This window comes from Cebus imitator, unplaced genomic scaffold, assembly GCF_001604975.1.
Source record: "Cebus imitator isolate Cc_AM_T3 unplaced genomic scaffold, Cebus_imitator-1.0 Scaffold543, whole genome shotgun sequence".
In the NCBI taxonomy this organism is placed as follows: Eukaryota; Metazoa; Chordata; class Mammalia; order Primates; family Cebidae; genus Cebus; species Cebus imitator.
In genome coordinates this window covers 438,100-453,742 of record NW_016107858.1, presented here as the reverse complement: position 1 = coordinate 453,742, position 15,643 = coordinate 438,100, and the positions used below count along the sequence as shown (strand labels likewise).

The following is a 15,643-nucleotide window of genomic DNA, read 5'->3' as shown; positions in this document are numbered from 1 at the left end:
TATCTCTTTGACATACTGATTTCAGATCTTTTGGGTAAATACTCAGAAGTGGGATTGCTGGATCATATAATAATTCCCTTTTCAGTTTTTTTTAGGAACCTCCACACCGTTTTCCATAGTGGTTGTGCTAATTTTCATTCCCAACAACAGTTTAATAGGGTTCCCGTTTCTCTGCATTCAAATCAGCATTCTTTATCTTTTGCCCCTTTGATAACAGCCATTCTGACAGGTATGAGGGGATATCTCATCGTGGTTTTAGTTTGCAATTCCTTAATGGTTAGTATATTGGACATTATTTTATATATCTGTTGGCCAAGTGTATGCCTTCTTTTGAGAAATATCTATTCAGGTTCCTTGCCCATTTAAAAATCAAATCATTTGTTTTCTTTCTATAAAGTTATTTAAGGTCCTTATGTATTTTATATACTAACCGCTTATAAGACATGGCTTGCAGATATTTTCCCCCAGTCCATAAGTTGTCTCTTTACTCTGTCAGTTGTTTTCTTTGTTGTGCAGAAGCTTTTTATTTTGATGTAATCCTGTTTGGTTTTTCCCCTGTTTTCTTCTAATAGTTTTATAGCTTCCAATCTTAAGTCTTTTGAGTTAATTTTTTTTTTTTTTTTTTTTTTTTTTTTTTTTTTTTTTNTTTTTTTGAGACAGAGTCTCATTCTGTTGCCCAGGCTGGGTGCAGTGGAGCAATCTTGGCTCAGTGCAACCTCCGACTCCCTGATTCAAGCAATTCTCCTGCGTCAGCCTCCCGAGTAGCTGGGATTACAGGCACATGCCACCACACCCAGCTAAATTTTGTGTATGTTCAGTAGAGATGGCGTTTTACCCTGTTGGCCAGATAGGTCTCAAACTCCTGACCTCAGGTGATCCACTGGCCTTGGCCTCCCAAAGTGCTGGGATTACAGGCATGAGCCACCACACCCAGCCGAGTTAATTTTTATTATGTTGAGTGAGATAAGGGTCCAGTTTCATTCTTCTGCAGATGGATATTCAGTTTTCCTAACACCATTTATTCAAAAGACTGTCCTTTTCCTAGTGTGTACATGTGGCACCCCTGTCAAAAATCAATTGACCATACACGTGTGAATTTATTTCTGGGCTCTCTGTTCTCTTCCCTTGGTCATGATTCTGTGCTTATGCTCATATCATGCTGTTTTAATTACTATTGCTTTGTAGTATAATTTAAAATAAGATAGTATGATGCCTCCAACTTTGTTCTTTAGTTCATGATTGCCTTGGCAATTCCAGTTTTTTGTGGTTCCATATGAATTTTATGATTACTTTTTCTATTTCTATGAAAAATAACATTGGAATTTTGATAGGGATTGCATTAAATCTATAGATTGCTTTAGGTAGTATGGACTTTTAACAATACTAATGTTCAGTGAACATTCCAAAAATGAAATTAAGAGAACCATCTTACTTAAAATAGCTACAAGAAAAAAAATACTTAGGAGTAAATTTAACCAAGGAGGAAGAAAGACCTGGACACTGAAAACTATACAATATTAATGGAAGAAATTGAAGCAGACACAAATAAATGGAAAGATATCCCATGTTCATGGACTGGTGGATAACTTTTATATTCCAAGAATGGAGTATTGTCTATTGTCCAGAATTTTTAAAAAGTCTATTGTCCTGGCTGGGCTCAGTGACTCATGCCTGTAATCCCACCACTTTGGGAGGCTGAGGCAGGCAGATCGCCTGAGGTTGGGAGTTCAAGACCAGCCTGACCAAACATGAAGAAACTCCGTCTCTACTAAAAATACAAAATTAGCCTGGCGTGGTGGCACATGCCTGTAATCTCAGCCACTCGAGAGGCTGAGGCAGAATGGCTTGAATCCAGGAGGTGGAGGTTGCAGTGAGCCGAGATTGCACCACTGAACTCCAGCCTGGGCAACAAGAGCAAAACTCCATCTCAAAAAAAATAAAAATAAAAAAGTCTATTGTCCTGAATTTTTACAGTCTTTTACATATCTGATTTAGAACTCAACTTAAGTACTTTTAAAATGTATATTTTCAAGTGGCATTTCATAGAAATCTATATCACGGTGGATAAAAGCATGGGCTTTGAAATCAGACTGTGTCTGAATTTGAATCCTTGATCTACATCTTAATGATGTGACCTTGAACTAGTTACTCTATGTTTTTCTGCCTCGTTTGTAAAAATAGAGGTAATAATAATGAGTTAAGACTTAGAACGATGAGTTAGACCCCTTCGAACAATGACCCACATGTAGCTAAGGACAACTACTGAACTTGTTAATAATCTCTACAGTATAATCATTTGCTTCTCATGCTTTGCCTTCATTTATTCATTTATAGATTCATTCACTTAATAATTTATAGAAAACCTAGTTCATGCTAGGCACTGTACTAGATACTAGGGATAGAGTGATGAACAAGTTAATCATTTCTTACCTTCATGAAGCTTATTAGTCTACTCTCTTTATTGTAGTTATTATTATCCAATATAAATGGAAACAGGTTTTGAATTGCATGAGTATTTTCACATTTCATATTTCCTTCTTCAACATTTTTCTATAGTAAGACCCATAGTCAAGTCAAAGAAGCCTTAATGTAAGAGATAACATTAGAAATTAGAATGATAAAGAAGGCTCAGGTTCGCCAACTAATTATTTGTCTCTATCTCTGCATGTCTTTACTAGGATATTGAAGGTAGACACGTGGTATAATTTATTTTATTTACATTTGTTATTTTACATGAATGTATATAAATGCATATTTTTTAAAATGTAACAATCAGAGCAAGATTATTCAAAAGTGAAAGATTTATATGTGAACAATATCATTTTGATTCCCAAGGCTATTCTCCTTCTCGCTGTATTTCTTTTATCTACATAAAGAGATGCATATGTAAAAGTGAAGTCGTGGCCAGGTACTCATGCCTGTAATTCCAACACTTTGAGAAGCTGAGGTCAGGAGTTTGAGACCAGCCTGGCCAACATGGCAAAACCTAATCTCTACTAAAAGTGCAAAAATTAGCCTGACACAGTGGTACATGCCTGTAATCCTAGCTACTTTGGAGGCTGAGGCAGGAAAACCACTTGCACCAGGGAGGCATAGGTTGCAGTGAGCCAAGCTTGCACCAGTACACTCCAGCCTGGGGGACAGAACGAGACTCTGTCTCAAAAACAAAAAACAGAAGTTATAACCCATGTCAAGTGTGGATATATACTTTAAGCCATTTCATACCAGTAGTGCTTAGGAATTGACTCTGATCTATATACAGTATATCCCATTTCCCCTGTAATGCATTGGCTGGTCAGATTCAGGAATGGTTTGTGGTCCAGCAGTAGGTTTTATTAATTTGAGTGGCTGACAGAAGAGTCAGCCTCCCAACATGACCCCATTAGCACAGTCCTTTGCCCAGTGGAACTAACAGAGCACATAGACAGCTAACATGACAACACAGGGGCCCTTGGGATTCATACAGTGCCCTTGCCATTTACCACAATATGGAAAAACTGTTTTTGTTGTTTGCAAGTGGTTTTATACAATAAAAATTTTTTTAATAAAAAAGAAAAACAGTTTTTGCAAACACTCATGGTTGGGAAGAAGTAGTGACCAGAAAACCATCTTTCACCTTAACAGTAGAGGGCCACAGTGAGATGACATACAAAAAAAGTAACATTTTTTATGTACAAAAAAGTTAATGGTTGAAAATGGGAGGAGGAAAGAGGCATACATCTTCCTATTTGGAACAGTGGAGGAAAAAAATGTTAACCTCTACTTTGAATTCATTTTTTTAGGATCTGTTTGAAATTTTGTAGGGATGGGGGAAGAAATGTATTCACTAGTGAAACTTCAACACCAGCCACAGCCACTCTCAAATGATAATAGAGGAAACTTCCAGAAATGACAGTGGAAAGAGTTTAAGCAATTCCTTCTATAGAAAATCATAAAAACCGGGAAAATATTAAAAGCAGGTATTTGAAGTTACTGGAAAACAAACAAAGGCAGGTGGAAATTTGAGAAGAGCATCAGGTAACTGTTACAAGTTTATGGCTTTCTTGCCCGGACCTGCTCCTTAACCACCACCCCACCCTCCCAGCCCCCACTCAAGTATACAGATTGATAAGAGTTTAAATCAGCTGAGTAACTGAAAATTTAAAGGGGAAATTTTGGAAGTGAGGGAAATACAGAAGGACCAAGATCCAATATCTCAGTATAAACCCTTCCCAAATCCCTGTATCATCATTAAATAATGTATTTCCATGGTAAACACCAAAGAGTCTGAGAAAAAATAGGCAAAAACTAAAAGAGAGCCTATCCTTGATATACTGAACTGCTTCTTGCTGTGATTTGCAAGGTTGCTGTGCCTTTGATTTAGTGCATTTCCTGAGCTATATGCAGGTTGAACACACAGCTTGGATGATAGAAAGTGAAAGCGTTACTGGCTTGAGGTGTCAGAGGGTAGAACTCAGAACTGGCAAAGCAATTGAAAATTTAGGGGATCCCTAGAGGCATAAGATCCACAGAGAGATTATGCTCTAACATATGACTATAGAATCTGTCCAGACTATCATTACCCTACACAAGATCAAGCTCAGTGGAGACTTTCAGGGAGTTAGGCTAAAAAAGGAGAAGCTAGAAACCAGAAAACTGAGCAGAAACATTAGCTGCTGCAGGTGTGACAGATTTCACAGTTTGAGTCTAAGTAAATTAACTGCTTATTAGTACCAAAAAAAAATTCTCAGAAAAACAAACCAGATTCCAAAGTCACTGCAACATATTACCTTCAGCCAAAATTTGCTAGGCATGTAAAGAAACGACCATGTGACCAATGTTCAAGATGAAAAGCAGTTAATAGATACTCACTCCAAGTGGATCCAGATGAAGGATTTAACAAAGACTTGAAAGTAACCATTACAAATATATTCAAAGGAAAAGCATGACAGGATAGTGAAGGAAAGTGTGATACAAATGAAAAGAGGGAATCCCAGCAGAGAAATGGAAACTCTTACAAAACAACAAAACAGAAACCCGAAGACCGAAAACTGCAATAACTGAAATAAAAATTTTGCTAGGTAGGCTTAACCGGAGAATTGAGATGACAGAAGAATCAGATCAATAAAAATTCAGGCTGGGCACGGTGGCTCACGCCTGTAATCCCAGCACTTTGGGAGGCCGACGTGGGTGGATCACCTGAGGTCAGGAGTTCGAGACCAGCCTGGCCAACATAGTGAAACCCTGTCTCTACTAAAAATACAAAATTAGCCGAGGCAGGAGAATCACTTGAACCCAGGCGGCAGAAGTTGTGGTAAGCTAAGATTGTGCCACTGCACTCCAGCTTGGGCGACAGAGCGAGACTTTGTCTCAAAACATAAAAATTGAGATAGATCAATAGAAATCCTGTAATCTTAAGAATAGAGAAGATTGAAGAAAAATGGCCAGCTGCTCATGCCTGTATTCTTAGCACTTTGGGAGGCCAAGGCAGGTAGATCACATGAGGCCTGGCCAACATGGCGAAACCCTGTCACTACCAAAAATACAAAAAAAAAAAAAAATTAGCTGGGCGTGGTGGTGGGTCCCTGTAATCCCAGCTACTCAGGAGTCAGAGGCTGGAGAATGGCTTGAACTCGGAGGGCGAAAGTTGCAGTAAGCTGCAGTTGTGCCACTGCACTCCAGCCCAGGTGACAGAGCAAGACTCTATCTCAAAAGAATGAAAAAGAAAAAATAAATATGTTTTTTTAATGAAGAAAAATGAACAAAAGTGACAGTAAGAGACAATGTGAAGCAGTCCGGCATTCTTTTGGTTGGAGTCCTAGAAGAAAAGGAAAGGCAAAAAAGAAATGCCAGCCCAAAACATAAGAAAACTACACCTATGTATACATACAGTTAAACTGCTAAAAGTCAAAGAGGAAATCTTGAAAGCAGGAAGAGGAAAATGATACATACAGGGCAACAATGGAAAAAAAGTAATGGTTATTCAACAACATTGTAGAATACAAAATAAACAGACAAAAATCAATTGTAGCCAGGAACAGTGGTACGTGCGCCTGACCAGCTACTCAGGAGGCTAAAGCGAGAGGATTGTTTGGGCCCAGGAATTTGAATGCAGCCTGAGAGCAGCATAACAAGGCCCCAACTCTAAAATCAAATTTTTAAAAAATCAATTGTATTTCTATAAACTAGCAATGGACATATGGACATCAAATGTTTAAATATATTATTTACAGTCACTCAAAAAATGAAATAGTTACGTGGAAGTCTAATAAAACATGTATAGGACTTGTAACTGAAAATTATAAAACTAATTAAGAGAAAGAAGATATAAATAGACATACAATATTTATGGATTGGAAGACTCAACATAGTAATGATATTAATTCACCCCAAATTGATATATAAATTTATTCATTTCAAAATCCCAGTAAGATTTATTTGTAGATATACACAAAATGATCCTAAAATTTGTACAGAAAGGCAAAAGAACTAGAATAGCTAATATAATTTTGAAAAAGAACAATATGAGAAAAATTCGTCTACCTGATCATAAAATGTATTACATAGCTACAGTAATCAAGACTGTGGTAATGGCAGACATAGATCATCAGTGAAACAGAAAAGAGAACCCAGAAATACTAACACATGGCCAGGCACAGTGGCTCACGCCTGTAATCTCAGCACTTTGGGAGGCTGAGGTGGGTGGATCACCTGAGGTCAGGAGTTTGAGACCAGACTGACCAATATGGCAAAACCTCATCTCTACTAAAAATACAAAATTAGCCGGACATGGTGGTGTGTGCCTGTAGTCCCAGCTACTTGGGAGGCTGAGATAGGAGAATTGCTTGAACCAAGGAGGCCGAGGTTGCAGTAAACCGAGATGACACCACTGCATTCCCCACTGGGCGACAGAGCAAGACGGTGTCTCAAAAAAAATGACAAAAAAAAATACACAAATACACCCAGCTAATTTTTGACAAAGATATAAAAGCAGTTCAGTGAAGGAAAGAAAGCCTTTCACCAAATGGTGCTAGAGCAATTAGGCATCCATAGGTTAAAAACATGAATTTAAATCTGAGTTTTACTTACACCTTACATAAAATTAAAACAGATAATAGACTAAAATGTAAAACTATAAATGTAGTTTATAGTTTGAAAATGTAAAACTATAAAACTTTTTAGAAAAAAAAAGAAAAGAATCTTTGGAATTGGGCTAGGCAAAAAGTTCTTTACTTAGTACCAAAAGTGCAATCCATAAAAGGAAGAACTGATAAATTGGGCTTCATCAAAATTTAACCCTTTTGCTCTGTAAAAGACTGTTAAGAGGATCAAAAGACAAGCTACCAGCTGGGAGAAAATATTTGCAAACCACTTATTTGAGAAAGCTCTAGTGTCTAGAATAAAAAATGTTCAAAGCTTATGTTTAAAAAGAAAAAGTGCAGTCAGAAAATGAGCAAAAAAGGATGAACATTTTTATTGTAGAGGACATAAAAATGACACATAAGCACATGAAGTGGTGTTCAGTGGTGTTAGCCATTATGTACATGCCATTAAAACCACATGAGGTATCACTACACACCTATCAAAATAGCTGAAATAAAAATTAGTGACAACACCAAATACTAGTAAGGATGCTGAGCAACTGATCACTCGTACAGTGCTGGCATCCGGGTAGAATGGTACAGTCCCTCGGGAACACAGTTTAGGTCTTTATTTAAAAACGAAGCATACAGTTACCACACCCCAACAATTGCACTCCTGGGCGTTTATCCAAAAAAAATGAAGATTTGTGTTCACACAAAAAACTGTACTTGAATGTTTATAGCAACTTTATTCTTAGTAGCCCAAAACTAGAAATAAGTGAGATATCCTTCAATGGGTGAATGGTTAAACAAACTGTGGTACACTTGTGTCATGGAATACTACTTAGCAGGAAAAATGAACAAGCTATTGATACACACAACGACCTGGATGAATCTCTAGAAAATTATGCTGAGTGAAAAAATAATTCCCAAAGAATATATACTGTATTGTTCAAGTTATATATACATTTTTTTGCTGCCCCCGTCCTCCTCCAAGTTATAGATACATTTTTGAAATGACACAATTATAGAAATGGAGAACAGATTAGTAGTTGCCAGAGTTAAGGAGTTGGAGGTGGGAGGGAGGTAAACTGTACAGGTGCAGTCTGAAGGATCGTTGTAGTGATGGAAGTGTCCTGTATTGTGACTCTGTCAATGCCAGTATCCTGATTGTACTATAGTTTTGCAAGATGTTTCAGTTGGGGAAATCTGGGTAAAGTACATGGAATCTCTGTATCTTTTCTTAAAACTACTTATGAATCTACAATTATTTTGAAAAGTTTTAAAAAAGGAGTGGCTGACTTCCTACTAGAAACAGCAGAGACCAGAAAACAGTAGACTGACCTTTAAACCACAGTGACATTTTTTTAGCTGCTTCCCTTGTATACTGCCACCAAACCTCAGCCAAATGCATATGTTTTTCCATATTAGGAACTTTTAAATGACACGGGGCTAATAGCAAATAGAAAATTTCTTGTTGAGCTACCCTTGTTATAAAGAGGCAATAGTGATGATCATAGCAAAGTTGAAGATGGAAGGTGAACTAGTTCTATAGTACCTCATATTGTTGGGGGGGTTTTAAATTCCTTTTCACATTTCAGAAGGTTTAATATTGTTACCTTCTTAAATATATGATCATTTCTTTTTCATCTACAACTTATTTGATGAAGCAAAATTGGTTTAGAATTAATAGATTCTTAATACAATTGAAAGTAAAAGTGAATTGTTTACAACAAGGCCATGCTTATCTATGTGCAGCCAGCTTTCACTTCTAGTGATTTCACTTCTTCGTCTATTATGAGACCACAGCACAGTGTCAATCACCTTTACATATTCAATCGATTTCACTCCACAGCCAGTCATTAGTGTTTGTTGTATTATAGATGCTGAAAATAAGAACAATAGAACAGAGCTCTGTACCTCATCTCTCCCAACTGCCTCCTTTAATCCAGCATGTTAAGCTGAAATGAACTATTAAATGAGTGGAATAGAACCCTTGCCTTCTTTCTGTATGTGTTCTAGCTTTTTCAACTCTGAAAATGTAAAAACCTAGAATTACTAAACCTTAATCTTACAAGTCAGAATCTCCCCAGGTCTGAGCCTCTTCTTGGTTGTTTATTACATCTTCCCAAAATGGTGAGTGATAGGAGATGTATAGTTAGGAGAAAGGCAGGAAGAGCTAAAAGAGCTATGCTTCATTCACTCACTATCCAGGCAAAGGTCATTTTCAAAAGGAAACAGTAAAGTCAACATGGCTGACATTCTTTCTTGTTAATATCATTTTAGCTAGTGGCTCAAAGAATTTCACCCATAGAAATATCATTTGGTCTTTGGTATCATTGGTACTATTTGTATTAGTCCCAGGCATAAATACCAGTGCTGCTTCTTGCTCGTCACCATTTTTGTCTCTTGCCTCCCAAAAATATCCACCTTGAGTTATATTTTTCTTTGGTCCTGCTATTCTATTTTTATTAGACTCATTCTACTTTGGGAGGTCGAGGCGGGTGGATCACAAGGTCAGGAGATCGAGACCATGCTGGCCAACATGGTGAAAACCCATCTCTGAAAAAAAAAAAAAAATGCTCAGTGGGTTGGCAAATAGAATAAAAATAAAAAATTTTTAAAAAGACTCATCCTAGTTCATTTTATGCCTGTAGGCCTTGGCCCATTAAACCCTTTAAGTAATCATTTATGTACAAATGATATTTTTTTTTTTAACCTCACGGGGACCCTGTTAATACCTTTGTGGTGGGCTGGGACATGCCGGCAGCTACCACTGTGCTAGTCAGTCCTCCACAGACTGAGAGGCCTAGAGGAAGGAGTGATAGGTTTCCTGTTGATTTATTCAGCCACAGGACAGATTACAGAAGGTGAGGGTATTGGACTTAGAGACTAATATTTTAGAAGGGGACAAGTTTATGCAATTTTGCTATTTTTTTTCCTTTTATCTGCCTTTGAAAAAGAAAGTAGAAAACATATATTGAGTTCCTAACTGTGTAACTGGTCCCTTAGGTATGTTAGCTGTTTTATTTTGCCTTTCAATGGTAGCTGTAGTAATTAAAATATGCGTAGCACTTTGTAGTTGACAACATGAATTCATATTTATTATTTTATTTATCTTCACAACCATCCAGAGATGAGGAGATGAAAACTCTAAGACCTCCCAGCTTCCAAGTGGCAGAACCAGTCCTCAAATTTATTGCCTAGCCCAAACTCTATGCTTCTTCACCCAGGCCACATTGCTTCTAGTTGTAAGTAGTGGAAGAGTAGGACTCCAGGCCGGGCGCAGTGGCTCACGCCTGTAATCCCAGCACTTTGGGAGGCCCAGGCGGGTAGATCACCTGAGGTCGGGCGTTCAAGACCAGCCTGGCCAACATGGTGAAACTCCATCTCTACTAAAAATACAAAAAATTAGCTGGGCATGGTGGTGCATGCCTATAATCCCAGCTACTCAGGAGGCTGAAGCAGGAGAATTGCCTGAACCAGGGAGGCAGAAGTTGCAGTGAGCCAAGATCGACTGCACCATCTCACTCCAGCCTGGGCAACAAGAGCGAAACTCCTTCTCATAAAAAAAAAAAAAATGTAGGACTCCAGAATCAATATCCTTCCATGAACAGCTCAGTACATGAGAGAGGCAGTTGTGAGACTGGAAAGTGGATGGGACTGGACTGTGAGGGTCCATGCTTCCTTGCTGAGGTTTTATATTTTCTTTCATTTCAGGATGGCAATGGCACGGAGAACATTGTTCCAGAAGGGGGAGGTGTATAACAAACCATCAGGTTTCTGGGGAATGATAAAAAGTGTTGCCACTTCAGCACCAGGAAGTGAAAGTATCCTTTGTTCCTCTGCTTGATTCTTTTTTCAACTCTGGACCAAGAGCAAACGAAAAAAGTAGTATTGGGATAGTCCCTTCTAAGGTACCTGACTGCATCAGAGTCCAGACTCCTGAGAGCTAGGCTTAGGAAGTACCATGTGTACAGTCATCTTTCCAACACCCACACAAGATCATAAAATTATGTCTTTGAGCTGAAGCGGTCCTAAAATGTCAGTCTCTCCATTTTACAGTTGAGAAAATAGACCCCGAGAGATTAAGTCACACAGTGGTTTGTGGCAAAGCCAGGAACATAACTGTGGTCTCCTCTTCATAGTTCTTTCCGCTACACTATTACATTTCTCAACTCTGAAAAACCACCATAAAGCATAATGGCTACCTAAAATAAATGGCTTGTATATGGGATGGTAAAGGCCCATTATCTATCTATCTATTTATGGAGTTTTGCTCTTGTTGCCCAGGCTGGAGTGCAGTGGCACAATCTCGGCTCGACGCAACCTCAGCTCACTGCAACCTTTGCCTCCTGGGTTCAGGCGATTCTCCTGCCTCCTGCAGTGGCTGGGATTACAGGCATGCACCACCATGCCCGGCTAATTTTGTATTTTTAGTAGAGACGGGGTTTCTCCATGTTGGTCAGGCTGGTCTCAAACTCCTGACCTCAGGTGATCCGCCCGCTTCAGCCTCCCAAAGTGCTAGGATTATAGGCATGAGCCATGGCACAGGCCCATAAAAGCCAATTTCTAAAGTAATTAGCATTCCTAAACAAATTTTAATTAGCTGTCCTTCTCTAGTGACTCTTTGGTTTCAAGAATCAAGGAGAGGCTGGGTGCAGTGGCTCATCCCTGTAATCCCAGCACTTTGCAAGGCCAAGGTTGGCAGATCACCTGAGCCCAGGAGTTCAAGACCAGCTTGGGCAACATGGCAAAACACTATCTCTACAAAAAATACAAAAATTACCCAGGCCTACTGGCAGGTGCCTGCAGTCCCAACTACTCGGGAGGCAGAAGTGGGAGGATTGCTTGAACTTGGGAGGCTAAGGTTGCCGTGAGCCCAGATAACACCACCTCTGTTGCCTGGGCAACAGAGCTAGACCCTGTCTCAAAAGAAAAATAAATAAAAATCAAGGAGATTTGATTGAGAGACTACTAAATTGTTCGTTTCTGACTGGTTACGATGTTGAACTACTTGCCAAATTAGGTAACCACATTTCTGTGTAGCTCTGACACTGTTAGGTCAAAACTTTGGGGAACTAAGCATGAGGTAGCATACTCCTATTTGCTTCTCTGGCCCAGGGAAATACAAATTCCTTTTTTGCCTCAATTAGAGAACGATGTCTATTCTTGCTGTAAATTATGATTTATGTCCTGCTGTCAAATGAAAATAAGAATAAGATCAAAGAAAGGCAAGATGATTATGAAAGAGAAAGAAAAGGGATTGATTTAGATTTATTTAGTCAAGAAACATTTATTTCTTATCTATTTCCAGGCTGAGTGCTAAGGAATAAAATGATAATATAGCCTTTCTCCCCAAGGAGCTTACCCTCTAATCATGGGAGAGACAGGCATATAACTAAACCATGTTGTTTGGTGGCCTGAACCATGCCAATAATAGCCACTAAAGGAACTGAAGGGCACTTACTGATTGGGTAATAGTGGGAAAAATCACAGAAAGGAGGGAGGATTTGGATTGAATTATATGCTTTTATTTTAGAAGGGGCTATATTTACTGTTTTTATTACTTAAAAGTCCATAAAAGCCAATATACGGGTTTGAGCTGTGTTAGTGATGAGTCAACAAAGATATTAGGGTTATTTAACCTCCCTGAGCCCCTGTTTTCCAAGCAGGAAAGTATTAACTCTACCTGATTGAGTTCTTGGAAAATAACACAGTGTAATGGAAACAGCAGGATTCGGAGGAAAAAAGGATCTGGCTTTGTATCTCCACCAATTAACTGTGTGACTTTGAGCAAGTTATTTAACTCTCTGAGCTTCACTTTCCTTTTATGCAGAATGGATAACAGCTCTTTCATGGGATTGTTTTGAGAAGATAACGTTTGAAATGAAAATGTCTGTAAATCCTAGCCTGTATTAGAACACAGTATAAAGTATTCATTCCCTTTTATAGCATAGAAACATTATAGTTACTCAGATAATGTAGGAGAAAGCTGGCTTTATTGTAGATGTTACTATTATGTAACCATTTACAATCTTGAATGTAACATTTGGCTTAATCTAACTAGATAAATCAAAGAACAAATGAAACCATCTGTTTGAGCCGCCTGACTTAAGAGAAACTGAGGGGTAATTGTTTGGCGGTGATGCACTCGATGGAGAAGCTTTTACACACCTGTGTCAGAGGTGGGGCAAGTTGCCCTGAAGTAGCGCTGCTGACTGTGAAACAGGAAATTGAGAATACAGGCAATTCCTGGAGTCCACTATAGGAGAAACCAGAAGTATATGTTTTCTTATTGCCATTTCTTGAAATTCCTATGTGATTTAAACCTTGATGCCCATTCTGTGCCAGATCTTACTCTTATTCAACAGGAAGTGGATGCTTTGGAAGAACTAAGCAGGCAGCTTTTTCTGGAAACAGCTGATCTGTATGCTACCAAGGTACAGAGCAAGGAAACTGAAGTGTGGTTTTTACCAATATGATTAAAGAGAGAACAAGACTAAATGGCTTTTTAGGTTTTCTGTGGCCAAGCAAGAGACACCTCACAGCTCTAATATCAGCCATGAAGCATTAGGGATGAGGGATCTTCACTCTTCATGAAATTGCTCCTATCACTAGCAAAATCCTTAATGGAACACTCTCTGTAGTAGCATTTGTAGGGATAGTCAGAAGAAGCTTTTCAACACTTAGGAAGGTGACACATACCACCTCCTACTGACCTTGTATGAAGATGGTAGCTACTTTTATTCATTTATAAGTTAGTGATATAAGAGCAATAGACACCTATCTACCATGGATGGCCTAGCCCTATTTTAAAGGATCCAGATCAATAAGTGTCAAAACTGCAAGAAGTAACTTTCCTATGTACACCTAAAATAAACTATAATTTAAATATGTAAAATCTGTTAGTAAAGATTGCAAACTGTTTTAATTCTTTTTGAGGACAACTTTATAGGAGTAGCCATATAGGACAGAGGTTAACATAGGCTTTGGAAACAGACCTGAGCCTGCTCACCAGCTGTGTGAATTTCAGCAAGTTATTAACCTCTCAAAGCCTCAGTTTTTCTCATCTATAAAATTAAGATAATAGAACATATCTCATAAGAGTCTTTATGAAGATTAAGTGGATAATGCATGTAAGATGTTTATCCCAGTCCCTGGCTGAAAGTAAGCATCAGTAAATGTTGGTCGCAACTACTATTATTATTACAGTGTATGGTTTTTTTACTTAGCCTGAACAGTGATTCATAGAGGGAAGAATACTTGTGTTGAATATAAATTTATATTTTGCTGAGAACCATGTTTTGTGTTTGTTTTCCCCCAGGAGAGAATAGAATACTCCAAAACCTTCAAAGGGAAATATTTTAATTTTCTTGGTTACTTTTTCTCTATTTACTGTGTTTGGAAAATTTTCATGGTAAGTGTATTATTTTTAATTGTCAGAGTTTAGGTGTTTTTCCCTAGTAATGGCAGGGTAATAAGAGTGGATTTGACTGATACATTGAAATAAATTCCAAATGTGATTGAGTCAACAGAGAGCATGATCGTTCACATCTCTTGACTTCATTCTTTTTCCTCTCCCCTTTTTTAGATCATGTAGAAAAGGGAGGTTTCATTTTTCTTCTGTCAGAAATTGTTAATAAGGCCTTAGTTTATGAAATATCTAAATTGAAGCCGGAGCAGTGACTCATGCCTGTAATTCCAGCACCTTGGGAGGTCAAGGCAGGCAGATCATCTTAGGTCAGGAGTTCAAGACCACCCAAGCCAACATGGTGAAACCCTGTCTCTACTAAAAATAGAAAAATTAGCCAGATAAGGTGGTGGGCACCTGGAACCCCAGCTATTCGGGAGGCTGAGGCAGGAGAATCACTTGAACCCAAGAGGCGGAGGTTGCAGTGAGCCAAGATCATGCCACTGCACTGTAGCCTGGGGGACTGAGCAAGACTCCATCTCAACAAAAATAACCAATTAATTAATTAATTGAATGTGAACATTTCTTATTTTACATTCTGCTTTCTGTATTACTCATGAGTACATGACTGTATATAACCTCAACTTCTACCTTCAGCTCAGAAGTTACTTGTCCTTTTTAGTATATACCTATTAAGTTCACAGTAAATTCTAAAATGTATTTCCATGGATAAATTCATTTGCTGTACATATAGCTCTAATTCTTTTGTGGTTTTCTTTTATATCTTTTATGTACAGCATTTGACGTTACCTCTGATTCAGGTATTAATGGATTTCATTGTGATTACAGAAAAGGCCGATTTGGCTCTCTAGTTTGATGACTTACTAGGGTTGTATTTGTGCAAAGAGGAGCTTTGTCAGCTTGTTAGTTAATTTTGATCAATGTAGATGAATGAAAATTTTGGATATAAAGTATCTAGTGTTACAATACATTTATGTCAGTACTACTCAGATGACATTTTAAAATCTCCAATCAGTAAGAGCGAATGAATGAAGATAGTATGTTCAGTTAGTTAAGCTACTAAAAGGTAAAAGATATTTTCCTAAGATACCGCCTTTAGGGAAGCATGTCTTTTTTTTTTTTTTTTTTTTTTTTTTTTTTTTTTTTT

The 15,643-nt window shown here is 38.1% G+C and overlaps 1 protein-coding gene across 8 annotated transcripts in view; it reads left to right on the top strand.

Annotated features, from left to right (window-relative positions):
* Positions 1-15,643, top strand: part of LOC108293681 (Golgi pH regulator) — a 59,813-nt gene that overhangs the window by 25,584 nt on the left and 18,586 nt on the right. For 4 of the 8 annotated variants that reach the window (XM_037733705.1, XM_017515196.2, XM_037733704.1 and 1 more), the window contains exons 8-10: positions 10,782-10,891; positions 13,416-13,504; positions 14,389-14,481. In XM_037733705.1, coding sequence (XP_037589633.1) covers positions 10,782-10,891; positions 13,416-13,504; positions 14,389-14,481 — 292 coding nt within the window. Of the gene's footprint in view, positions 1-10,781; positions 10,892-13,409; positions 13,505-14,388; positions 14,482-15,643 lie in introns of all 8 variants that reach the window. The other 4 variants (XM_037733703.1, XM_017515195.2, XM_037733702.1 and 1 more) reach the window with 1 other exon arrangement.